This window comes from Miniopterus schreibersii, assembly GCF_964146895.1.
Source record: "Miniopterus schreibersii genome assembly, chromosome: 13".
NCBI lineage: Eukaryota > Metazoa > Chordata > Mammalia > Chiroptera > Miniopteridae > Miniopterus > Miniopterus schreibersii.
In genome coordinates this window covers 10,588,003-10,615,235 of record NC_138113.1, presented here as the reverse complement: position 1 = coordinate 10,615,235, position 27,233 = coordinate 10,588,003, and the positions used below count along the sequence as shown (strand labels likewise).

Below are 27,233 nucleotides of genomic sequence, written 5' to 3'. Positions count from 1 at the left end.
TTTCTAGAACTTGTCAAATATTGAATATTTATCCTTGATTTACATTACAATAAAATGTTCCAGCAAGATCTTTTCTGAGTGTGGGTAGTCTAAACTGAGAGTAGAATGGGCTGTATGTAGCGTTTGGAAGGTGGAGGTGGGAGGGGCACACGATGTCATATAGAACTCATGTTTACTCTAGCAGCTCCGATATTCTTAAGAAATGGATAAGTGCCGAGCTACCAATAATGAAGAATGATTTAGTCTTTCATTCATGTGTCATACATGTGGCGTAAATATGTACATTTTTAGGTACATATTATATATTTGTGAATGTCCAGTGCAAGTTAAAATGGAAAACTTGTAGTTACCAGTGATAGTAGCATGGAGCAAGTAGTTCTAAATCAATTGCAATAATTAATAAAGGTAAAGCAAACTAATTGTGCCTATTCTTTTTTCTTATTTAGGGCTTTTACTCTCAGTCTGACATCACTTTATTTCAAATGCATTGTAGGACAGGAAGAACATTGAGATAGTATCAAAACCCACTTCCTTTTATGTACAAAAATAAAGAGCTCTGACAGCAAAACTGATACTTCTAGTTGAAAATTGATAGAAACTCTCTTGATATAGTTGTACCTTTCAGCCAGATAGGAATAGAGAACAGAACTTTGAAATTCAGCCCAATATTAAAACTATTTTATTGATTTCCATGTAAAGTGGAAGAACTTAGAAGCTTGTAGTTTTGGTTTTTAATTTTCAGACAGGAAACAATGTTCAGAGAAGAGCTTTATGGAATTCCAAGCCAAGGTAAGGTGGAATGACTCCAGAAAAATAATTAAAATCAACTTTTTCTGTTGCTGTTTTGGTAGAATCAAAGCTAAGTAAGTCTCTGCCTTTTCCCCAAAATAAAATACAAATATTGCAGCATGAAGCAACTGCAGAAGTATTATTTTTATCTTCTAATAAAGAAAAGCTTGTTAGATTTTGGTCTGCTTTTAAAGTATCTTAAGAAAGAAATTATGTGAAATATACCTTTTCACCTATAAGGAATTACTAATTCTTTCCAGGAGCATGACCTAATGTTAATTTTACTGCTTGTTCAGAACTACTTTAAATCAGGAATTTGATATTATATATTGTGTTTTTAGTTAAAATACCATAGGCCTCCCTGTCCTCTAACATCATTTATATTTATGTTAAGATAACTGAACGGGGATGATTATATATAGAAATACCTCCTTTAAAAAGTATACGGGGAAGAAGAACTCCTTTGGGCAAAGTTAACTTATGTAGGGAGAGAACTTTGGGAGAGATGTTCTCTTTCTCCTCATGGGTGGATGGATGGTGGCTGAGTTGGAGGTTTTAGCTCTGTCATGAATTAAAGATGGCTACACTGTTAGGACTTGGATAGTTAGGGTACCCAGAAGGAAAGGAAGGTGTTCAGGTGTGGCCTCTCTATCTTTGATTACTGGACTGTTCGAATATCATCAGGAACCAGTCTGCTTAGTTTGGAGTAGACTACGCTTGCAATGGGAAGAAGGGGCTTAGAACTAAAACATTTGTTACTTCTGGAAATGCAGTTCCTCTATAAAGAAAGACTATCGTGGAAATAAGAACTCTTCCCTTCATAGAAGGATTACTGTTTTTGAAGATTAAAACAGTTTTGGTTGGGGAGGGGGAAGGGGTGGCGTGGAGCAGGTCATTGGGGAGAAAAAGGGACATCTGTGATATTTTAAACAAAAATAAAATTTAAAAAAAAGTGGCAACAAAAAAAATTAATTAAAAAAATAATAAAACAGTTTTGGAAGCTTCAGCTGTTATCATTGTTTCAACTGTTAATCCTTCAGCTATATAAAGCTACATTTTAATTTTTATATTACTGCATTATTTCTGATAATCTCTCTAACATTTCAGAGGGGCCCATTGAATATTTTCAGGAGAATATAAAGTATTGTCAGAGATTATTTACTAAAGCTTTAAATTCAGATGTATCTAATATTCTTTTGATGATGTTCAGTATAATAACTGTCCATTGAAATGAGAAATTCTCAATGCTGTGATATGTCTGAAAAGTAGTATCTCCTGAACATATACTCAGTGAGTGGTGATAAATATCCAACAACCTGAAACTACTTCAGTAAGTTATACAAAACTGGCTTTAATGAGCACCAAGTTTTCAAACTTGTTTTGAATGTTTTCCTGAAAACACTTATTTAATTTTAAAGTTTTCTCCACTAGGTTGCTCTTTTTTTTTTTTTGAGTGACTTTTTTTGTTTTTTAAAATTAAATAAGTAACAACTGATCTTTTGACCAGAATTTGTTAATCTTGTGTCTGTATGTTTATGTAAAAGCAAGCATTTTGTTTCTAATCAGATTCTAAGTAAGTTTTTAAATGAGTGCTTTTAATCCATTTAGCAGTTCACGTTGGAGGACCAGTAGATCAGGATATAATCTTGAGAGGTATTGTTCAGGCCATTATTTATTGACAAAAACAAAGAAATATCTCTATTTAAACTACTTGCTACATTCAGTTTTTTCCCCTTATGTACAACTTGTCAGGTATTTGGGAGACCAGTTTGAATAAGGTGTGCGTTCCACCCATATCTAGAGGTATAGAAAAAGAAGCAGATAATTAGCAAATAACTTAATAAATGACATGTGTTTATGTTTATCATATTATGATAGAATTACAGAAGAAAGTAATTTTACCTGGGTTAGTAAGTATTGTATGAGATATAGAAAAATTTAATACACTATCCTTCCCTTGAGAGTATAATTTCTAGTGAAGATAGGACATGATGGATAGAAAAAATATATAAAGGCAAAAGGTAGAAGTGTGTGCACAGTGTTTTCAGGAAACCATAGGAAGAAAAGTTTGGCTAGAAGGGGATTTGTGGGAAAAAAGAAAAGGAAAGAAGTTAGGATCAGACTGTTAATCTTACTGCTACTCTCCATTACTTATAGGTTGTAGGTGTACATAAAGTAATTTCTTAGGAAAACTAAGATATGTAGTATGGGTCAGAGAATGGCAACACTGCTGACTCACATTTTCATAGCCACACACCAAGAGGAACAAGATGTTTTATAGCCCTTTATCAGTTTTACCCTCTTGTCCATTTAGTGTCTGAGTTAATATGCTAGCTTCTTTGATTTGTTTTATATTAGTTCAGTTTATTTCTAATCATTGGTATATAGGTTGAAATAATTCATTTCCATTCTACTCTCAATTCTCTTACTTTACCTCGTTTTATTGGGCTTCATTGTGCTTCACAGATACTGTGTTTTTTACAAATTGAACGTTTGTGACAACCCTGTGTCAAGCAAGTCCGTCAGCGCCATTTTCCCCACAGCATTTGCTTTCTGTGTCACATTTTGGTAATACTCACAATATTTCAGACTTTTTCGTTATTACTATATTTGTTATGGTAATCTGTGATGTTACTATTGTAACTGTTTTGGGGCACCATGAACTTTGTCCATGTAAGATGGTGAACTTAACCGATTCATGTTGTGTGTGTTCTGACTGCTCCACCAACTGGCCATCCCTCATTTCTCTTTCTCTCCTTGGGCTTCCCTATCCCCTAAGACACAATAATATTGAAATTAGGCCAATTAATAACCCTACAGTAGCCTTTAAGTGTTCAAGTGAAAAGTCTCATGTCTCTCACTTTAAATAAACAACTAGAAATACTAAGCTTAATGAGGAATGCATGCCCAAAGCTGAGATAAGTCAAAAGCTAGGTCTCTTGCACCAAAAACGTAGGCAGATTTGTGAATGCAAAGGAAAAGTTCCTGAAGGAAATTAAGAGTGCTACCCTAGTGAACACACAGATAAGAAAGTAGAACAGCCTTATTGCAGATATGGAGAAAGTTACAGTGACCTGGATGGAAGATCAAAACAGACACAACATTTTTATCAGCCAGAGCCCAATCCAGAGCAAGACCCCAACTCTCTTCAATTCTATGAAGTCTGAGAGAGGTGAGGAAGCTGCAGAAAAAAAGTTTGAAGGTAGCAGACTTTGGTTCATGATGTTTAAGAAAAGAAGCCGTTTTTGTAACATAAAAGTGCAAGGTGAAACAGCAAGTGCTCTTGAAGAAGCTATAGCAAGTTATCCAGAAGATCTAGGTTAAGGTAATTAATGTAGGTGGCTACACTAGACAAAAGATTTTCAGTGTTAACAAAACAGCCTTATATTGAAAGAAGATGCCGTCTAGGACTTTCATAGCTAGAGAGGAGAAGTCAGTGCCTGTCTTCAAAGGACAAGCTGACTCTCTTGTTAGGGGCTAATGCAGCTGATGACTTTAAATGGAAGCTAGTGCTCATTTATCATTTCCAAAAATTCAGGGCCCTTAATAATTATGCTAAATCTGCTCTGCCTGTGGTCTATAAATGGAACAACAGAGCCTTATGACAGCACACCTGTTTACAACATAGTTTATTGAGAATTTTAAGCCCACTGTTGAGACCTACTGCTCAGTAAAAGATTCTTTCAAAATATGACTGCTCATTGACAATACACCTGGTCATCCAAGCACTCTGATGGAGATAGATGTACAAGGAGAATAATATTTTCATGCCTGCTAACACAACATTCTTTCTGCACTCCATGTATCAAGGAGTAATTTTGACTTTCAAGTCTTATTACTTAAGAAATACAATTTTCATAAGGTTATAGCTGACATAGTGATTCTCTGATGGATCTGGACGAAGTAAATGGAAAATCTAAAAAGGATTCACCATTCCTGACGCTATTAAGAACATTCGTAATATCTGGAAAGAGGTAAAATTATCAACATTTACAGGATTGTGGAAGAAGTTAATTCCAACCCTCATGTATAATTTTGAGAGGGGTTCAAGACCTCAGTGGAAGAAGTAATTGCAGATGTGGTGGAAATAGCAAGAGAACTAGTATTAGAAGTGAAGCCTGAAGATGTTATTGAACTGCTGTAATCTCTTGATAAAACTTTATTGGATGAGGATTCTTCCTGTGGATGATCAGAGAAAATAGTTTCTTGAGATGGAATCCACTCCTGGTGGAAATGCTGTGAAGATTGTTGAAATGACCACAAAGGACTTAGCATGTTACATAAACTTAGTTGCTAAAGCAGAAACAGGGTTTGAGAGGATTGACTTCAATTTTGAAAGAAGTTCTGTGGGTAAAATGCTGTCAAATGATATTATATGCTACAGAGAAATCGTTCATGACAGGAAGAATCACTTGATACAGCAAACTTCACTGTTGTCTTATTTTAAGAAGTTACCACAGTCACGCCACCCTTCAGCAGCCACCATTCTGATCAGTCAGCAGCCATCGACACTGAAGCAAAACCCTCCGCCAGCAAAAAGATTACAACTTGCTGAAGACTCGGATGATTGTTAGCATTTTTAGCAATAAAGTATTATTAAATTAAGGCATATACACTCTTTTTAAAAAAAAGCTAATGTCAATAATAATCTTAAATATAAATGGATTAAACATTCCAAAGGACATAAGGTATCCAAATGGATAAGAAAACAAGCCCCAAATATATGCTGTCTCCAAGAGACCCACCTCAGAACCAAAGGCACACGGGCCAAAGGAAAAAAACCCAACTTCTAGAGGACTTTAAAGGAGAGATTGACAGCAATACAGTCACAGTAGACTTTAACACCCCACTGATTTTACTGGATAGATCTTCCAGACAAAAAATCAACAAGGAAACAGTGATTCTAAATGACACACAGATCAGATGGATTTAATTGACATTTACAGAACATTTCACCCCAAAGCTGTAGAATAGGCATTCTCCTTAAATGCACATGGGACATTCTCAAAGACAGGCCACATGTTAGGACACAAAACAAGTCTCTACAAGTTCAAGAAGATTGAAATCATATCAAACATCTTCTCGGACATTTATACCATGGAATACTGTGCTGCTATAAAAACGAAGGATCCCTTACCCTTTGAAGACAGCATGGTGGGACCTGGAGAGTATTACGCTAAGTGAAATAAGCCAGTCAGAGAAAGACAAGTATCACATGGTCTTACTCATATGTGGAATCTAATGAGCAAAATAAATCTGTAAACAAAATAGATCCAGAGACACAGAAGCATGGAACAGACTGAGGAATCTCAGAGGGAAGGCAGGGGTGGATGGGTAGGTGGGGAGAGATTAACCTAAGAACTTATATGCATATATACATAACCCATGGACACAGAGAATAGTGTGGTGAAGGCCTGCCTGGGAGGAGGAGTGCAGGGGGGAGGGGATCAATGGAGGGGAGAAGGGGAACATTTGTATTCCTTTCAACAATAAAGATAAATTTAAAATTAAAAAATAAATTTAAAAAATGCTAACATGCACTTGATAGACCACAGTATAGTATAAACATACTCTTATATGCACTGGGAAACCAAAAAATTTGTGCAACTCACTTTAATGTGGTGGTCTGAAACTGAACCTGCAATATTCCCAAGATATGCCTGTATAGCATTATGTTAGAGGTGTTTATCTCAACACAAGTAAGCAAGAAAAAGCAGTTGGAAAGTAAGCAACAAGAGAAGGAAAAACTACCTCTGTGTGCAGATGATGTGATATCTGACAAACTCTAAAATTTTTATATCAGTGGAGATAAAAATTGGTAACAGAATTTAGTAAAATAGCTGGATATGATACCGTTGTGATTAACTAGTTAATAATAGGAAAGTAGCAAAGGGAAGGCCAGACATTATAATCATGTTATTTGGAAGTTTCAACTTTGCTCTCCCCAGGGAACCACTGGTCTATTCCCTGAAAAATATGCTGTCCAACAGGCTCTAGAATCTTTCCTAATTTTATCTAATTTGGTGACTAATGGTTTATATTCTGCTTCCTGCTGCTTCAATCAGTTCTGTTGAAAAATTAAAGACCAAAGTGTAATGAATACTAACACCCATCCCTTCCCCATCCTGTCATCCTTCACTAGAGCTTTCTGAGGAAATAAACTGGAAAGGGAGGCTGTTTGCCGTAGCGCTCCAAAAAGAAGACCCTTCCCAAAAGTGTTTCAGATCTTAATACAGGTAGCAGAATGTGATTGGGGAAGGAATGGTGCGTGATAGCAACTCTGATAACAAATTTTTCATTGTCATTTCCACCCCTAGTATCATCTAGACTGTCACAGCCATCCTCTCCCCAGTCAGGCTGCCCATCACCCACCATTCCAGCAGGTAAAGTCATTTCTCCATCGCAGAAGCACAGCAAGAAGGCACTAAAGCAGGTAATCATGCTAGTCTCTGTTGTTTGTCAGAAGTATAATCTCCTACATTAAAAATACATGACTCTGGCAGGCAATGAAAGTTTCTTGAAAGGACATTATGTCCTTTTAAGGAGAAATTTCATGCTGTTTCCCAATTTGGATTTAATAATTTATGCATCTGTGTGTCATAGGTTTGTGGTAGATACTGTTTTTATCACACTTTATTTGTTCCTAATTTGCTAAGAGTTTTTGTGTGTGTGTGTGTGTGTATTCATTTTTTAAATTATGAATAGGTGTTAAATTTTTCAGGTTTGTTTTCTTCAGCATTTATTGAGATAATCAGGTAGTTTTTTTCCTTAAATTTAGTAACATACAGAATTGCACAACTAGATTTTTAAATGTTAATCTGTACTTAACTCTCTAAAATAAACTATATGTTTGTTATATATTTTTAAATATGTTGTGGAATTTTCTTTTTTAAGATTTTAGCTTGGATTTTGCTGAGGTTTTTTGTTTATTTGTTTGTTTGTTTTTGGTACTATCCACAAACAGTTTTGGAATCAGGATTGTTCTAGCATCCTAAACTAAATTGTGTAGCTCTCTATACAGGGTGTCCCAAAAAGTTCCATTCCTGGTCAGGGCCCATGCCCAGGTTGCTGGCTTGATCCTAGGTAGGGAGAGTGCAGGAGGAAGTAATCAATGATGTTTCTCCCTTATCCATGTTTCTATCTCTCTTTCCCTCTCCCTTCTTCTCTAAAAATCAATAAAAACATATTTTAAAAAAGAAAATTCTGTAAATCTCATCTTTTAAAATTGTTTTCCTAGCATTTCAGTTTTATCTACTTTTACTGGTCTCTTGATTTTCTGCTGCTTTAGCTAAATTTGGAAATTTATTTTTCTTAGTGATCCGTTTCACTTGATTTTTTTCAAATATTAGTATAAAGTTGTATATAGTATTCTTCTATCTCTCTTTTTTGTTCTTTAGTGTTTTTCCTTTATAATGTATCTTCTTTTTCCCCAATGCTAGTTGCCAATGATCTACCTATTTTATTGGACTTTTTAAAGAACTAACCTGATTTTTTGAAATGCAAATGATCAGTAAATATAAATTCACTAGTAGTTAAGGGAGCATTAAAATAGTCTACTACTTTTATCCTCAGATTGGTATAAATCTTAATTATCTTCATTGTCAAGTGTGTGGGAAAATGGCTATTGTGTTTTGTCAGTAGAATATAAATTATAGTTACTTAGGAGAGAGATTTTGTAGCATTATTAAAATTTTATTTTTTAAATACGTTTTTATTTCATTTAGAGAGAGAGAGGAAGGGAGAGGGATAGAGAGAAACATCGATGAGACAAAGAAACATCAATTGGCTGCCTCCTGCACGACCTGGGAATGTGCCCTTACCTGGTAATCGAACCTGCAATCTCTTGGTGCATAGGACAACGCTCAACCGAGCCACACTGGCCAGGGCCTATTTATTGAAATTTTAAATGCACACACACCATAACTAAGCAGTTGAACATTTTGGAACTTACGTTAGAAAAATATGTACGTATATAAACACAAAGAAAAATATTTCGTTAAAGTTTGTAATAGCAAAAACTTGCATGCTCTTTACCACTTAAGTTGTTTACTTTTTGTTATTACTAAAACACTGATTTGTTTTGTTTCTTATAGTCAGTTTTCTCTTTATAGGCTCTAAAACAGCAACAGCAGAAGAAACAACAGCAGCAGTGTAGGCCAAGCATGTCCATCTCCTCCAATCAGCATCTCTCTCTGAAAACTGTCAAAGCAGCCAGTGACTCTGTAACTGCCAAATCTGGTAGGCGGGGGAGGGTGTCTATTCAATGGAAGTTTCTTTATTTTTATTTTTTTATTTTAATTAAATTTATTGGGGTGACATTGGTTAATAAAATTATATAGGTTTCAGGAGTACAATTCGATAATACATCATCTACGTATTGTATCATGTGTTCACCACCCCAAGTCAAGTCTCCTTCTGTCACCATTTATCTCCCCTTTACCTTCTCCTACCTTCCCCCATTCCCTTTCCCTCTGGTATCATCATACTGTTGTCTATGAGGGGCTTTTTGTTTGTTTTGTTTTTGTTGTTTTTGCTTCCTTCATCAGTGGAAGTTTCTTTTTCTGGTAGTTTGTGTTGTTTTTCCAATTTGTATACTGCATTTATTTTTAAATTATTGTATTTATTTACATAATCCTTGTATTGCCAAATCATTGATTTAAATGGTTCCAGGTTAAATGGGAAATTTATGCAAAATATTCATGCAGTTATTTAAAAATACATCAGTGGGATTTGTATGTTAGAATGAGATCTATAACCAACTTAACTTCCAAGATGTCTTAATAATATTTGGAACCCTCTAATCTGTAACCTTAGAAAACTGATGTTTCCAAAAGATACTCAAACTAAACTCTTCACAAATTATCTCTTTTAAAAATAAAAGATTTTACTAAGAATACATGCAACCTTTGAATTTCCATTGGACATATCTACAGGCCTTTAGATTTGTTGTTGCTTATTTTGTTTTTAATCTAAACTCATCTGGATATAGACTTTGTGTTTTATTACACAATTCGGTTTGATGCCAGCTGATTATATGTGCCTGCGAGATTTAAACTGTGTCTTGCAGAGCTTTGCATTATGTTGGGAAGGAAATTTACCACCAGAAGCCAGTAATGTGCTGAGAAGAAGGAGGGATTTTACGTTCTTTTTGGGGCTTAATCCTCAGACTCAAAACACATTTGCAAGGTCACATTGCCTCATACATAACTACTTTTAGTTAGTGTTGAATGATTTAATTCTTTGATATCGGATTTCTATCTATAACCTTAATGTCACCAGTCTGTTATATATTTTTCCCCTAGCAGTATGGGAAGGAAAGCAATCTGATGGACAGTCAAGCAGCTCCCAGAACTCAAACTCTAGCTTTTCTTCTTCAGTTAAAGTGGAAAATCCTTTGCTAGGCTTGGGGAAGAAGTCATTCCAAAGGTCTGACAGACTTCACACAAGTAAGTTAATTTGCAACGACTTCATTTCTTTGTAAATTATTTTTTTTGGCAACTTAATTTATCAACCTAGTGTCTGAAATTCATTAGCTGTCTGGCGTAATTCTTACTTCCTCTTCACCTGTGAGGTCTTGACCATCTACATGTTCCAACTGACCTGCCCTTACCAAACTTTATTCAGCATAAGGTCTGTTATTAGGCCATTTTGTGGTTTATTTCTTTTTCTGATGATAGGTTGCTTTGGCATTATTTACATTTAATTTCTTCTTGTTTTTTCTGTCCTCACTTGAGGATAATTTTTCCATTGCTTTTCAGAGAGAGTGGAAGGAGGGGAGAGAAAGAGAGAGAGAGAGAGAGAGAGGGAGAAAGAGAAAGAGAAATATCGATGTGAGAGAGACACATCAATTGGCTGTCTCCCACTCACGTGCTCGCCAGGGCCGGGGATAAAGCCTGCAACTGAGGTACATGCCCTTGGCCAGAATCGAAACCTGGGACCCTTCAATCCGCAGGCCGACGCTCTAACTACTGAGACAAACTGGCTAGGGCTACATTTTATTTCTAACTATACAGAAAGGGCTTATAATTGAACATGACAAACTGAACATTTTTTTCCTGCTCCCTCTGAATCCCACAAAAATGAGAATATGGAAATAAAAAAGCTTAAATCCACAAGGGTGAAAGAAACAAGTAGCCAGCAGATGGGCAGGCAATGGCAATACTTTTTTTTTTTTAACCCTCACCCAAAGATATTTTTTCCATTGCTTTTCAGAGAGAGTGGAAGGGGGAGAGAGAGGGGGAGAAGGGGAGAGAGGGAAAGAGAGAGAGAAAGAAACATTGATATGAGAGAGACACATTGATTGGTTGCCTCCCACATGCCCCTGACTGGGGTTGCCGATTGAGCCTGCAACTGAGGTACGTGCCCTTGACCGGAATCAAGCCTGGGACTCTTTAGTCCACAGGCCCACGCTTTAACCACTGAGTCAAATCGGCTAGGCCACATGCCAATGTTTAAAATAGTGCCTGGTGCTTAGAAGGCCCTATATTAAGTGTTTACTACTGCTGTTATTTATCATTGTTGTTGTTATTACTACTAATATTGCTTTAAATTTACTGAGATATGCCCTTGCCAGTGTGGCTTGGTTGGAGTGTCAACCCATATACTGAAAGGTTGTGGGTTCAGTTCTGGGTCAGGGCACATACCTAGGTTTTGGGTTCAGTCACTGTTTGGGGCATGTATGGAAGGCAACCAATTGATGTTCTCTCTCACATCGATGTTTCTCTCTGCCCCCCGCCCCAGAATTTTGTGTTTATTGGAATAAGCATGTCAGTCTGAAAAATAGCTCAGCTTTTTTTCCTCGTCTTTTTAGGGGCTGCTTTTATTACACTTGATTTGTTAATAATTGAGAGAGATGTGTTGAAATGTCCTATCTTAATGGTGGCTTTGTCCAGTTCTCCCTGTTGTTCTATCAGTTTTTATTTCACATACTTTGAAGCTGTCTTTTTTTTTTAAAAAAATATGTCTTTATTGATTTCAGAGAGAGGAAGGGAGAGGGAGAGAGAGAGATAGAAACATCAATGATGAGAGAGTCATTGATCCCCGCACACCCCCGACTGGGGATCAAGCCCGCAATCCGGGCATGTGCCCTGATCAGGAATCGAACCCCGATCGCCTGGATCCTAGGTCGATGCTTAACCGCTGAGCGCCGGCATTAAAGCTGTCTTATATTAGATATCTTCATGTTTAAAATCCCCCTGGTGGATTGAACCCTTTATCGTTATCATTATTTATTTACCTGATCAATCATTGATTAGGTTTTTTACTTAAAGTGTCTTCTGTTTGATGTTAATGAAGGTACACAAGCTTTCCTATAGTTAGTTTTTCCCTGCTGTGTCTTTACTTTGTTCATTTCTGTGTTCTTGTGCTTTATGTATTATCCCTTTACAGAACATATAGCTAGCTGAATTTTTAAATTTTTATTTCAATATGACAATCTCATTTATTCAGTGAGTTTTATCCATTTACATTTATTGTAATTGCTAATCTATTTGGACTAGTTTCTACGTCTTATTTGTTGATTTTTGTCCTGCTTCTGTTTTTCTTGTTTTCTTTTTTTAATTAAAGGTTTTGGGGGGCTTTACTGAGCTTTTTGGTATATTGTCTGTCTTAATTCCCTTATATTCCTCTTTCTCTCTTCTGAGTTTAGTATACATTCTATTCCTATTCTTTTAGTGGTGATTTTTTTTTTTTTTTTTTTAATATATATTGATTTCAGAGAGAGAGGGAGGGAGGGGGAGAGAGAGAGAGAGAAACATCAATGGTGAGAGAGTTGTCATTGGTTGGCTGCCTCCTGCACACCCCCTGCTGAACCCCGGGCATGTGCCCTGACTAGGAATCGAACCTCGATCTCCTGGATCCTAGGTCAATGCTCGACTGCTGAGCCACACCCTGCTGGGCTTTTAGTGGTGATTTAGATGGTACCATGTATGTATAATTCTTTAAAATAACCATTCCTCTCCCCCTGTCTTATTGAGGTATAATTTACATGTAACATTATATTAGTTTTAGGTGTACATCATGACGATCTGATATATTTATGTATTGGGAAATGCTCAACACAGTAAGTTTAGGTAACATCCATAACCTAACTCAGACAAATTTTTTTCCTTGTGATGTGAACTTTTAAGAACTTTTGCTACTCTGTTAGCAAAAAAGTAACCATCTAGGATCTTTAGGTTTGTAGTTTTCATCAGTTCAGATAAATGTATTACTGTCAATTCTTTAAATGTTGCCTTTTTCCCATTCTCTTCATTTTCTCCTTCTGGTATTCAATCAAGCTTTTATTAGACCTCATTCTATCAGTCATGTTTCTGCTAAAGCTCTCAAAATATTTAATCTTATCTGTCTGTCTTATATTCTGGGTAAATTGTTTGGCTATATATTTGAGGTTATAATCCCCCCCTTTAACAGTGTCTAAACTGCTCTTTAATCTAGTCATAGTATTTGATTTCAATAATATTTATTCTAATTTGTGGAAGTCTCGTTTATTTTTTAAATCTTTGTGCTTATTCCTAATTATCCTCATCTTTACAATTACATCTTTTAGTTTTTAAATCATTTTATATATAGCTATTCTATATTCTATATATGTGACAGTTTCAGTGATAGCAGTAGTTTAGGTTGTAATCTTTCCTTTCTGGTTTTTGTTGACTCTGTCATAGTGGCATACCTTCTGGTGTGTCAAGGTAATCTTTGTGAGGTAGTGCTGGATTTTAATTTGTAAGAATCCTACGGGCCTAATTTAAGGGAAATCCTTTCCTTTTAAGAGAGATTACTTTTGCTTGTACTTAGTCCAGAAGCCAGAGGTTACCCACATCCAGGGTTGTGTAACTTTGTGCGGGTATTTCTAAATGTAGAATTTCTGTATCCTAGATTACTATGCATATTAAAATTTTGCTGTATATTGCTAAATTTTCTCCTAAGAAGATTCTTATTTTTTAAAATATATTTTTATTGATTTCAGAGAGAGGAAGGGAGAGAGAGAAACATCAATGATGAGAGTCATTGATCGGCTGCCTCCTGCACACCCCGTGCTGGGGATTGAGCCTGCAACCCCAGCATGTGCCCTGGCTGGGAATCGAACCTCAGTCCCCTGGAACATAGGTCGATGCTCAACTGCTGCGCCATGCCGGCCAGGCTAAGAAGATTATTTTAATTTTAGCACCACCAGCAGTATCTGAAAGTGGTTTTTGCTCACTATATTGCAATATTTTCCCTTTTTTTAAATTTCAATTTTGGTTTTACTTGAAGCATTATACAAATAACCAACAATAACTCTGTGAGAGGGAAAGACTCTGTGTGTGTGTGTATTTGCCATTTTGATAGACAAAAAATGTTCATTGGTTTAACTGGTATTTCTTTAAATATTGATACCTTAGTATCTGTTTATGGTTAGTCAACTGTGAATTGCCTATTAGTTACCCTTGCTCATTTTTCTCTTGGTGATATTTTTCTTTTTCATATTGATTTATAAATTCACTTTTAATATGAAGAATCTTTTGTCGTGGCTTGCAAGTATATTTTTCAAGTTAGTCTTTTGTTTATGTATATACTTTTGTCATTTACATTTTAAACCGTGGTGTACCTAAAATCTGTCAGTCTTTTAAAGACTGTAGCCTTCTGATTGTGAACGGATTTCCTGAAACTGTTGAGCAAGTCAGTCATAATATTAGGTAGTGCAGACTCAGATTGTTGAAAAAATTCTCATGGGAAGAGAGCAAAGACCTTGTATAATTTATATGTAGATTGGAATTTTTCTTTTTTTTTTAAGTCAAACTTTGCGTGTTATTTATCATGAACTTCCTCAGTTCTATTTGGGAAATAATCAGTTCTCAAACATTCAGTGCACTTTTAGTATGGCAAAAGATTCACTTTTATAGACCTTGCTCTATTTTTGCAGAGAAGATAATTTATATTTTTTTATCCTTTATGAATGAACAAAACTTGATTTGTTCGTCTTAGAATAAATGTCTAAGAGCCTTAAGTGTTACCTTCTTCATAGTGTGATATGTAAAGTACTTACAACTATGGACTTTTTTTTGCATTGCCGAGCAAAAACTGTAGTGTAGAGAGAAACAGGAATTTGAAGGGGACCCAAGTGATTCTTTCTGACCCTTTTGTAGGGCAACTGAAAAGGACTAAATGTGCTGAAATTGATGTGGAGACACCAGACTCCATTCTGGTTAATACGAACCTTCGAGCACTGATCAACAAACACACTTTTTCAGCCCTTCCTGGGGATTGCCAACAACGACTGCTTTTACTACTTCCAGAGGTGGATCGACAGGTGCGTGATTTCAAGCATAAGCAGTTTTATAATCCATTTGAAGCCTCCTTCACTCATCTGTGGGGTACCCTTTTTTAAAATTGATATTTAAAGAGAGAGGAAGCAGCGGGGGAGAGAGAACTATTGATGTGAGAGCAAAACATTGATTGGCTCCCTCCAGCACATCCCCTACCAGGGATGGAGCCCGAAACCCAGGCATGTGCCCTGACTGGTGCACGGGAGGACTCCCAGCCAACTAAGCCCACGAGCCAGAGCTCTGTGGGGTATTCTTAATAGGAGGTCACTTGGCCTGTCTCTTTCAGTAATTATGGGGGGAGCACATAGCAACCTAAGAAATATTGTTCTTATGTATGCAGAATATGGAGTTCAAATTAAATGAAATACAACTTTACTATCAGAGGAAATTTGGATTATTTATAAAGAATTTTGGTTATTATTAGCATGAAACATTGAAAACTATATTTCAGTGTATGGAGTTCCCAGCAACAAACAGTAGAAAAATATTATTTAGACCAGAGAAAAGAATAAGAGAAGGAAGTGGATTAAAACACCTTTCTTCAAATATATTGAAGGCCTGTCATATGGAAGAGATGAACTTTTCTACAGTTGGCGTTGTTAAACTGTGGAATGGACTGACTTGTGATAGAGTAACTTGCTCATCACTGGAATTTAAGCAAAGGTTGGATGAACTGTTCTCATGGGAAAACGTGTTACCCCTCTATTAACTCTCTAGAATACAACAAACTATAGCCCTCAGGTCAGTTTCAGCCCACTGTTTGATTTTGTAGTTTTATTGGCCCACAACCACTCTCATTAGTTTATGTATTGTCTGTAGCTACTTTAATGCTACAAACACAAGTTAAGTGCTTGCAACACAGGCTATATGGCCTGCAAAGCTTAAAATACTTGCAGTCTATCTTTTAACAGAAAATGTTTTCCAATTTTTGTTCTAGAGCCAGGGGAAAGTAATGTTCACCCAGACAGATTTTGAAAATAAGTGGATTGAGAAGAGTTCCTCAGTCTCCAAGATGTCCAAATAGTTACTTAAAATTTCTTCAAAAAGTTGTTTTTGACTTCAAATTAACATTTAGGTTTTTAATCCATCTAGAATTTTTTTTCATATTGCCCTGAAATTGGGGTTCAACTTTATTTTCTACTGAACAGATAACCAGTTATTCCATTACTACATATTTATATAACCATCTTTTTCTTACAGTTTGAAATACCCTCTGTGTTATATGGTCTGTATATTTATATGTGGTACGTATTTTACAGGTGCAATTCAAAAGGAAATTTCCCTCTTTCAATTTTTTAATTATTTTTTCCATATGAACAGTAAGGTCATTTTAGTAATAAAAATCTGCATGGGGATTCTAACAGGAAACTAGATATTAACTTTGGGGAGAATGGCAGTTTCATTAAGTTTTTCCATCCAGGTTTTTTTGGATCTTGTGTTTTATGCCCTTAAATCAGATTTTGTGCTTTTAAACCAGAACAGGAAATCCAAAATCTGTAATAAAAGGCAAAAGAATCTTAAAACCTTTGGCAAGACATCATGACATCACAGATTAAGTCAATAGACAGATTGGGTGAAATATTTTTGATGTGTGACAGTTTTACTATGAATGATATGTAAAGGATTCTCATAAATTGATAATAAAAATAAGCAGCCTTATAGAAAAATGAGCAAATGATATAGGAATTGGCATATTGCAATATGGCAAATAAAAATATTCAATAAAAGTACAAAAAGATGCACAACACTCTAGTAGACAGGATAAAGGGAATTTTTACCATTTCAAACCCATTAGGTTGGCAAAAATTAAATAGCATGTTAACATATATTGTTCACAGGTTAAAAGGTATATTCATATACTTCTAGTCGAAATGTGAATTGTTTTAGCCTTTTTAGAAAATAATACCTAGTTACACACAAATATTTCTTTGCTCTCAACCTATTCCATAGAAATAAAAGCACTAGCGTATTAATCTTTAGTAGAATGCATATTGCAGCTTTGTTAATTAGGGGGAAACAGTATATGTGTGTGTGTGTGTGTGTGTGTGTATACATACACACACATATGAATAGGAAATAGGTTAATGAATTGAGGCACATTATACATACAGTGAAACAATATCCAGGCATTACAAAGGTGCTAAAACTATACCAGTTGACTTGTAGAGATTTTCACAATGTATTACATGAGCCAAGTAAGATTCAGAGCAATGTATGTAACTTCGTCACAGTTTTATAAAACAAATAATAAACCTCAGAAGAAAAACTTTTACATGTATTTATTTGTTTGCAAATGATTTTTTGGTATAATTATTCAATAGGGAATGGGATTAAAAGGAGAGGAAGACAGGAAAAGAGGTAGAAAGAAATTTTTTAGAAAAAAAGATTATAACAGAGAAGTGTCCATAGTAAGCAGCATAGTATGATATAGTCATGTTTCTGTAAAATGAATGTACATACATTCTTTTCTAAAAAGAAAAGGAAGTCAAATTCCACATGAGATGTTTGGCTATCTTTGTAAGCTTTCCTTGGCTTATTCTTTGACCCAGGTTGGTCCAGATGGTCTGATGAAGCTAAATGGCTCAGCCCTTAACAATGAGTTCTTCACTTCAGCAGCCCAAGGCTGGAAGGAAAGACTCTCAGAAGGTGAGTGCTCTATCTTATGTCTCCTAGTATGTCTCTGCACTTGGAGCCACTATGAGGGCATATTGGCACCTCTGTGCCTTAACGGTACTTGAACAATTTTGGAAGGCAAAGGACAGGGTATTTTCATAAGGTAGAACTAGCTATCCTGTGTGAAATACATTCCTAGACTTTCATCTGGAGCCTGTGTAACCAGGTTTAGCTCCAGATGGAGTCCAACAATGTTTCTTTTAAGGCTTTAAAGTCACCTGGGATACTAAAGAGTACATATGTTTAGGCCCTTTTCCCAAAGATTCTGATTTAGTAATTCTAGGTTGATTTCTAGGAATTAAAATTTTAATAAGCTCCCTAAAAGTATAGAATTAGAGTTATTTTATAGTGCTATGAATTATGGTTTGGTAAGCAGTGACATAACCTCTTTATTACTGCCCAACCTCAATAAAACTAACAGTAAAAAGAATTACTAAGAACATTTTAAAAAACAGCCTTTTTGAAAAGTGTTTACATACTGTAAAACTTCCCCGTTGGAAGTATACAGTTTAGTGGCAGTCAGAGTGTTTTAATTAATATAGATTATGACTTAGAATTGCTGACTGTGGTCACTGGTTTGCCATGTATGCCTTGCTTCTAATTCTGATCTCACAAAGTTACTTAAATTAGAGTAATTGATTGCATTTGGACAGCACATAGTATCCTTAACCCTGACTGCTCATTATAATCACCTCTGGTGTTTCTCGAACTACTGACGGCTAGGACCCCCTCTCAGTTTGTTTTTATTGATCTAGGATGGTGCTTGAGCTTCAGTGTTTCTTTCTTTTAAATTAAAAAAAAATTTTTTATTTTTTATTATTATTTTTTAATCCTCTCCCAAGGATATGTTTTTTAAATTTTATTGATTTTTTTTGTTTCATTTTGTTAATCCTCACCCAAGTGTACTTTTCCATTGATTTTTAGAGAGAGTGGAAGGAGGGGAAGGGAGAGAGAGAGAGGGAGAGAGAAACATCGATGTGAGAGACCCAGAATCGAACCTACAACTTTTTGGTGAATGGGACAATGCTCTAACTAAGTCACTCAGCCAGGGCTTTTTAAAAACTTCAATTTATTGGGATATCTATTTGATGTCTGTCCTTTTTGGAGAAGTGCCTTTTCCATTTTTTTACATTTTTTGGGGGGGATATGACCTTTATTGAGCTTATCTACCAGAGTGGAAATAATATCTGTACAAAACCAAGTGTTTGTTACTATAACTTCTGTATCACAATTAAAATCCAAACAGTGTTTGCCCTGCCTGGGTGGCTCAGCTGGTTGGAACATTTCCCATACACCAAAATGTTGTGGGTTTGATTCCTGGTCAGGGCACGTACCTAGGTTTGGGGTTCCATCGCTGGCCAGGGCAGGGCATCTACAGGAGGCAGCCAGTCAATATTTCTCTCTCACACCTATGTTTCTTTCTCTCTTCCCCTTTCTCTCTCTCTAAAATCAGTAAAAACATATCCTTGGGTGAGGATCAAATAAAATAAAAAATGAAACCCAAACAGTTTTTAAAAGGTTAACTCAATCAAAACCCACTACTTCAGAATCAATAGCTTCTTTGAAGCCACAGTGACACTTAAATATGGTTAAAACTCGAATGCAGAAATTTGGTTGGTTGGAAAGCTAATTAAACTTCCAACTTGCTCAAATAGAATTACAAAAAGGCAAAATTGTGTTTTTCACAGAGATACAGTCCACTGGAATCACCAACACTGGACAGCTGTTAGAGTGTTTAGAGTCCTGAGATAATAAGAAATCCCGGCATCCTTTAGGACAGTCCTCTGTTGTCCTTTCTTCCCAGTCAGAGATTTGTGGATGTGTGGACTGACACCACCACCAGCAATTGTAGCCTTGATGAGAGAGTCCAATTCTTCATCTCCACGAATAGCAAGTTGCAAATGATGAGGGGTAATATGCTTTACTTTTAAGTGTTTTGATGCATTTCCTTCCAATTCAAGTACCTCTGCAGTGAGGTACTCCAGAATGGCTGTGCTGTACACAGCAGCAGTCTCACCCACCGGTCCGTGACTGGTCGTCCTAGATTTCAGGTGTCAATGTATACGGCTTCCCAGAAACTGCAAGCCGGCTGTCTGCAAGCTGGAAACTGCCTTTGTCTTGGCCTTTCTGGAGTCTTTCCCAGCCTTACCACCAGCCATTTCGAATTCTGCTGAAGCTCAAACAATCAAGGCACAGAAAGGACTAGTCAGACACCCAGCGAGATCCCACCGCCTACTCCATCACACCTTGATTCAAACTCATTTGTCCATTTTTTAAATTGGATTGTTTGGGGGGTGGGGGTGGGGGTGGGGTTGAGTTGTATAAAGTTCTTTATAAATTTTGGCTATTAACCCTTTATCAGATATATCATTGACAAATATGTTCTCCCATTCAGCGGGTTGTCTTTTTATTTTGTTGATGGTTTCCTTTGCTGTGCAAAAACTTTTTAGTATGATATAGTCCTATTTGTTTATTTTTTCTTTTGTTTCCCCTATCTAGGGAGATACATCAGAAAAAAATACTGCTACACGAAATGTCTGAAATTTTACTGCCTGTGTTTCTTTTCTAGAATTTTTATGATTTCAAGTCTTATATTTGAATTTAAGTCTTTAATCCATTTTGAGTTTATTCTTGTGTATGGTGTAAGAAGGTGGTATGGTTTCATTTTTTTGCACATCTGTCCAATTTTCCCCACACCATTTATTGAATGGACTATCTTTATATCTCAGCAGAGGTATCATGGTGGTTTTCCCTTCAGCTCTCTCCCAAGAGCCACAAACCCCAGTCTCCCCTCATGCAACTCTTGTCTGTTCCACCCTCCCTCCGCCAGAGCCTAGGGTGATGGCTGCAAATAAGATTGAGATTTAGTGCGTTGGCCCTTTAAGAGCATGCTTGTGTTTCTAGCAAACACCATCTCTCCCTGGCAGACAGAATCCCCACTGATTTTCACAGCCAGATGTTATGTGGGCTCCTCTTTCTGCTCTGGTTCTCTGGACTGGGGAGCCTGGCTTGGGGTTGAGACCCTATACTTCTCAGGGGGAACCTTTGCAGCTGAGATGGCTCTCTGGAATCTCAGCTGCTGCCCATGGGAATGGGGCCAGTTTTATCAGCATGTCCACCTTTCCTACCAGTCTCGATGTGGCTGCTTCTGCAAATCCTTGATTATAATGAGACTTTGCTTTAGCTAGTCTTTAGTTGGTTATTCAGGTTGATCGGCTCTGTATTTTAGTTGTAATTCCAGTTTGGTCCTGGGAGGAGGTGAGTGTAGCTTCCACCTACTCTGCTGCTGTCTTGGAGCTCCTTTTTAAGTTACCCCAAGTGATTCTAATATGCAACCATTATTAAAACCACTGATTGTATTAAAACAAGTGTGAAAAGCTTTAAAATAAATACATTTATTCAGGAGAGCATTAAGAATGCTATTTATTGCATACTTTTTAAAAAATATATCTTTATTGACTTCAGAGAGAGGAAGGGAGAGGGGGGGAGAGAGAGAGAGAGAGAGAAAGAGAAACATCAATGATGAGAGAGTCATTGATCGGCTCCCTCCTGCACGCCCCCTGATTGGGGATTGTGCCCACAACCCTGGCATGTGCCCTGACCGGGAATCAAACCACGATCTGGATCCTAGGTCGATGCTCAGCCGCTGAGCCACACCTGGCCGGGCCATTGCTCACTGTTTGTCAGATTACCGACAATTAGAGTAATTGACCAGCTAATTAATATCTATATTGTTTACTGCAATTGTTGACTTTTCCTGTCCTGTTTTTCTTTTTAGAACAAATTCTGTGTAGGAGGGATCCCTTGCTGATTACTCTGGTCCTTTCTCTTTCTTAAAGATTTCCATGAGCAGAGGAATTGAAATAACACAGGCACTTTAAAACATACCCATTACCAATGCTTTTCTTGAAGAATAATTTGGTGAAGGATCTATGACTTCCAATCCCCCCCCCTTTTAAGTAGGTATTATTAAAAATGATACCTTGGTTATTATTGTTACTTTTTTTCATATGAGCAGTCACTGCTGTACCTATAGTCATGCAATTATATTTTTTGAACAGCAGAAACTGAACATTATACATGTATGAACAGAGTTCAGTACATTCAGTACTTTTATTTTCTTTTTCTGTTAAGCACAGTAGACTCAACAAAAGAGTACAAGACCTGGGTTGGATTCTGACAGCCAAATTCTTCTTTTCCTACTCATATGCTCAGGACTGTGATTTTCAGTGTTCTCTAAAACTGTTTCTTTCCCTCTTCTTACGTCCAGGAGGGTTTAGATGTCATGTCTGCCATTTCCACCTCTTATTTCCTAATGTCCTGGGCATTAGAATACAAAAGGGAGCAGCCTTTCTGAGCCACAAGTTTGAAGATGGCCTACCAAGCACGTTGACTGTTCTCTGCTGATGGAGTGGGAAGGACCAAGGTGGTTGGTAGTGTATGCAAATAAATGGCATATTCAGAGCAGCTGGTCTTTGGCATCTTGCTTGCCTTGTTGCTAGGGCAATAGACTGGTACAATTAGAAAACTGACAACTTCAAAGTAACTTCCTATCTTTTACTGGAATCTCAAGTACCTCTAATTAGGGCCACAGCTGTTCATTATGCAGTTAGAGATAAAAAGCGTAAAGCACACGTTGCCTGGGAGAAACAGAACTTTAAAATAATAAAATGCCCAGTGGCATTATTTACTGAAAGCTCATGAGTATTTTTCCAGTGGAAATCAATTACAAATTCAAGGTTAGTGATAAATCTGTAGGGAGTATGTTTGGAGCAGGAGGAAAGTGCTCTAAGGAGGGCCCAGAGAAGAGGCCCAGTTGACCCTCAGCTGCCTACGTGAAGTGGTGTGCAAATATTTTTATTTCACCTAATGATACCTAGGTACTCTTACAGTAAGGAATATGGGCAAATTTATGTTGCTTTCACAGGACAGGATTCTGACTCCTTCATGAGTCTTTCATGATTTACAAATAGTTATAAGCAGCAAACAGCATATTTCTATTGAATATCTTTTTGTGTATGTGTGCATTATAGGTGAGTTTACACCTGAGATGCAAGTGAGAATTCGACAAGAGATTGAGAAGGAGAAAAAAGTAGAGCCATGGAAAGAACAATTCTTTGAAAGCTACTATGGTCAGAGGTAATGTCAAGATAGGTTCTGTTCATTCCTACATGGCATGTGGTGCTTCATCTTGTTACCTTCCTAGAAAATGTAGTCCTCAATTTCCTTCTATTTTTTCACAATTCTTTACCAAGAAAACTTTTTCTCTTTACAATCTCAAGTGCACAGAGTTGGATTAGTCATAATCTTTAACTCTTAAAACATTACCATTGTGGGTAGGAAGGTTTCTTAAAAAAAAAAAGATTTTAATTATCTTGAATTAAAGTCTCTTTTCTTTAAATAGATTGGCTTTTCTTCCAGTATCTTTATAAAATATAAGAATACTGAAATTCTGTATATTTCTTGTAGTAATTAACTTTACTTTTTTTATTATTATTATTATTTTAAATATATCTTTATTGATTTCAGAGAGAGGAAAGGAGAGGGAGAGAGAGAGACAGAAACATCAATGATGAGAGAGTCATTGATTGAGCCCACAACCCCGGCATGTGCCCTGACCGGGAATCAAACCTGATCGCCTGGATCCCAGCTCAACACTCAGCTGCTGAGCCACGCCCAGCCGTGCTGTAGTAATTAATTTTAATCCCACAATATAACTTATCCAGAATCACTAAACAATGCTAGGAATACTGTAATAAAGCCTGTTATATCCAATGTTTATTAAGCAGCCTCCCTCCTCTGTAGAAAGCACTCTGGGAGATGTGTATAGCTGAAACAAGATATAAATCCTGTTCTCAAGAGACTGTAGTCTAACTCAGTTTTTTTCTAACAAAAAATCCAAATTAAGTCTTAATGAGGAACATTGAAATAGGTGACAGTGGAGCTGTATTGTTTGAAATAGAATTGAACATCCCGAGTCTTACTTGTTAGTCTCCCTTCCTTCCTCTGCACACCTGACGGCAGCCCTTACAGAGACTCTGCAGGCACCGCTGGCAAGCGGTTGGCTCTTCCTTACCTCCAGGCAGCGCTCATTGACCCCTTCGCGGTCACTTAGGAAATGATTCCTCTTGAGATTAAGAGTCTCATGTCCTGGTTTTTCTATATTCTTCATATGAACTTTGAGTTCTATAGAAATGATGGTGTGCGTACATTTAGACTATTATTGCAGGTATCAAGTATTCCATAAATACTGTTCATTCCCTCTTCATTGGGCAGAGAGAGCATTACAGCACTTTTTGGATTCTTCCGTTTTTAGCTCTTGCTTTTTGCCAGCTTTTATAGAGGACTGTTTTTGATTACTGTCCAGTTTTGTCCTTAGCCATTTCATTTCAGAGGCACAGTACTAATTATTTGAAGTCACCAAAGAGAGCTGCCTTGTTTTTGCCTGTTAAGCAATATTCTAGAATGCATAGGCCAGAAATCCAACCCATAAGCTGGGAATGGAACCCAGGTCTCACAAGTGGGAGGCAAGAATTCTACCACCGAACCACCATTGCATCCCATTAAACAATATTCTAAATCATTAGAAGAAGTTTCTAGTGACTCCTGCAGAGTGGCCTAGCTCTTAGCCAGGCCGCACTATGGAAGTCTCAATTGGCCTTCACTCCCAGAATAGCTCAGAGGCACTGGATCTCAGAATTATAGAGCTATACCAAGTGAAATTTAAATAGATTTTCTAAAAACTCAGAATTCTCGTCCTCTGGCGAACACTGACAGCCAACTCTCCTATTGTCTCCTCGGGGTCTCTCAGGTTTTTTTTGGCGAGTCTTTCCACAGGTACTGCAGAGCAGAACTGATCACAGTCTACAGTAAACCCACAATCTCAGGGTACATGGGTCTTAGCCTTTCACTTCCCTAGTGGGTAGTCTGTGATGCATGTCTCCAGACAGTGTGGCCCCTTTATAATATGAAATAATAATAACAGTTAACATTACTGAACTTTTATTATGGGCTAGGTACTATTCTAAGTACTTTAAATACATTAACTTAATAATTAGCAACACTATGAAATGATTAACCTCAGTGCACAGTTGAAGAAAGTGAGGTACAGAAGGCTAGTCACTTACTTAATATCACATGGATAGTCATAATCAGAGCCAGGATATGAATCCAGGCACTCTGACTCCAGAACCGTCACTAATAATAATAATAATAATAATAATAATAATAATAATAAAAAAATACTATATGAAGAATACCTATTATGTATCAGGTTCTTCTAGGCATTGCCATATACAATTATCTCATAATGCTTCAATAACGTGGCCCATTTCTCAACTGGAATATTTCTTTCACCTTTTAGTTCTGGCCTGAGCCTTGAGGATTCAAAGAAATTGACAGCTTCACCCAGCGATCCCAAAGTAAAGAAAACCCCAACTGAGCAACCAAAATCCATGTTTCCTTCAGAGGCCTCCCCTGTCAGTATAATCCCTGTAATTCCCGAGGTGGAATCTAAAGGAGAAGTCCATATGCCATCATCAGTCAGAAAAGAACAGGAAACCCAAGATAAAGTGCAGCCAGACCCTAAATGCACTGACCCCCTGCTTTGCTCCACCAGCGACACAAGTGAGCGTAGCCTTCTTCCCATCAAGTGCCCAGAGGATGAGGATGTCTTGGGGCAGAAGCCACTTGCTTCTGCTGAACAGGAATCTGAGAAAGAGAATCATCTCACTGCACCTTCTGACTTTAACAAAAATGAAAGCCAAGAAGCTTTAGTTAAGTCTCTGAGCAAACCCAAGAGTCCTGGAGTGGAGAAACCAGTAATGAAGTCCATAGTAGAAGCAGGTCCACAGGAGACCACTGTGAAAGAGCCTTCATCAGCTCTGGTTGATCACAGCTCAGAAAGCCTCAAGAGGAAATCTTCTCTCACCCAAGAAGAGGCCTCTACGAGCTGGGAGAAAAGGCCGCGTGTCACTGAGAATCGCCAGCACCAGCAGCCATTTCAAGTCTCTCCACAGCCCTTTCTCAATAGAGGGGACAGGATCCAAGTGCGAAAAGTACCACCTCTCAAGGTAAGAGAATGGGAAGAACTAAAAGAGAGAGATGGCCTGAACACTGAGTTTTTGGTGACACCTACCAAATTTCAAGTAATTTTATTCATATGAGACCACGTGTAACTCTGGTCTTTATATGAATAAAATTATTAATAAGCAGCTATTTAGAACTGCATTCCTACAGGTCTTTGTTGGTGTTTGATTAAGTAAGATACCTGGATATCTAATGTAAATTACCTCCACCCACCTCTCTGCTGGCTACTCTTGTATCTTAAGACAGGGAAATTATAGTGTCTTATGTGGCGAAATGAGAAGTATAATGATAAACATGAGGCCATTGGTGTTATCAAAAGATCATATATTTGTACCAAGAACCATAATATTTAAGTGTTCCTTGGCCTTTTTCTTACTGCTGTAACTGATTTGATATGGGTCTAGAGCTACCTTTAGTTCCATCCTGTCAAAGGAAGTGTGTGTGGCTACCATGAGTCACCACTGGTTACTTGAAGGATATTGGTAAGAAGGAATAGTCTTGCTAAGCTCTACTACATAGGATATGGCATTCATTTCCATTTTAATCATATATTACTATGTGTAAAATCTTTCAAATTCCTATAGCAGTGCCTCTCTCTCAGTATATAAAGATTACATCTAATTAGTAGTGTACCTTTGAAAACCCAACCTCATTTTTACTTTTGATCTAAAGGTTTATTAATACTTGGGCTTGTGCTTAATATCAGCTTGCAGTCCTTTCATTCATTTAATTAATAAATAGTACTTATTTATTAATATGTTTTTATTAATAGTATTTATTAATATTATTGTGTCTACTCTGAGCCCAGGCACTGGGTATTCATCCACGTTAGGATATAAGTAGGAAAATAAGCCATATAGAAATACCCCCCTCCTTTTTTTTATTTAGGTGAATCAAAGTTAGTTCTGTCAGGAAACACCCTTTGGAAACATTCACTTACTAGTAGTTGACCCATTTCATGTACCATGTGACTCCTCTCATTTTGCTTCTTATTACTAATAGTATGACATTTCCTTAGTACTTTTTATTTTTAAGATTTATGCTTTCAGTACTTACTAATCTCTCCTTATTTTTTGATAATTTTCTACCATTAACACATTCTGTCATGGTTTGCCAGATATTTTTATTTATATGATAATTATTTTTACTATTCTTATACAAATATTAGAAACCTTTCTTTAATGAATGTCAGTCAGAACTAATCTTCAGACCTGAGAGCTGAGTTACAGTTTAGGTTTTACTTCATATAAATGACACTTGGTAAGATCCATCATTTCATTTCCTCATCTGTAAAGAGGCTAAACTACATCATAGTCTGCTAATCCCAAGAGGCTCAATGCTGAAAACTTAAATCCATTATGACCAAGTTAATACTGTTTA

General features: G+C 36.9%; 1 protein-coding gene and 1 pseudogene across 4 annotated transcripts in view; one reads left to right on the top strand and one right to left on the bottom strand.

Annotated features, from left to right (window-relative positions):
- Nucleotides 1-27,233, top strand: part of ASXL2 (ASXL transcriptional regulator 2) — an 80,951-nt gene that overhangs the window by 40,980 nt on the left and 12,738 nt on the right. For 2 of the 3 annotated variants that reach the window (XM_081157304.1, XM_081157306.1), the window contains 7 exons: nt 7,107-7,222; nt 8,901-9,027; nt 10,092-10,235; nt 14,913-15,076; nt 17,642-17,738; nt 22,799-22,904; nt 25,129-25,837. In XM_081157304.1, coding sequence (XP_081013430.1) covers nt 7,107-7,222; nt 8,901-9,027; nt 10,092-10,235; nt 14,913-15,076; nt 17,642-17,738; nt 22,799-22,904; nt 25,129-25,837 — 1,463 coding nt within the window. The remainder of the gene's footprint in view (nt 1-7,106; nt 7,223-8,900; nt 9,028-10,091; nt 10,236-14,912; nt 15,077-17,641; nt 17,739-22,798; nt 22,905-25,128; nt 25,838-27,233) is intronic. The other variant, XM_081157305.1, reaches the window with a different exon arrangement.
- LOC308566134 (histone H2A.Z pseudogene) lies at nt 19,391-19,992 on the bottom strand (annotated as a pseudogene). Its single transcript has one exon. The product of its transcript is annotated as a histone H2A.Z pseudogene (transcript).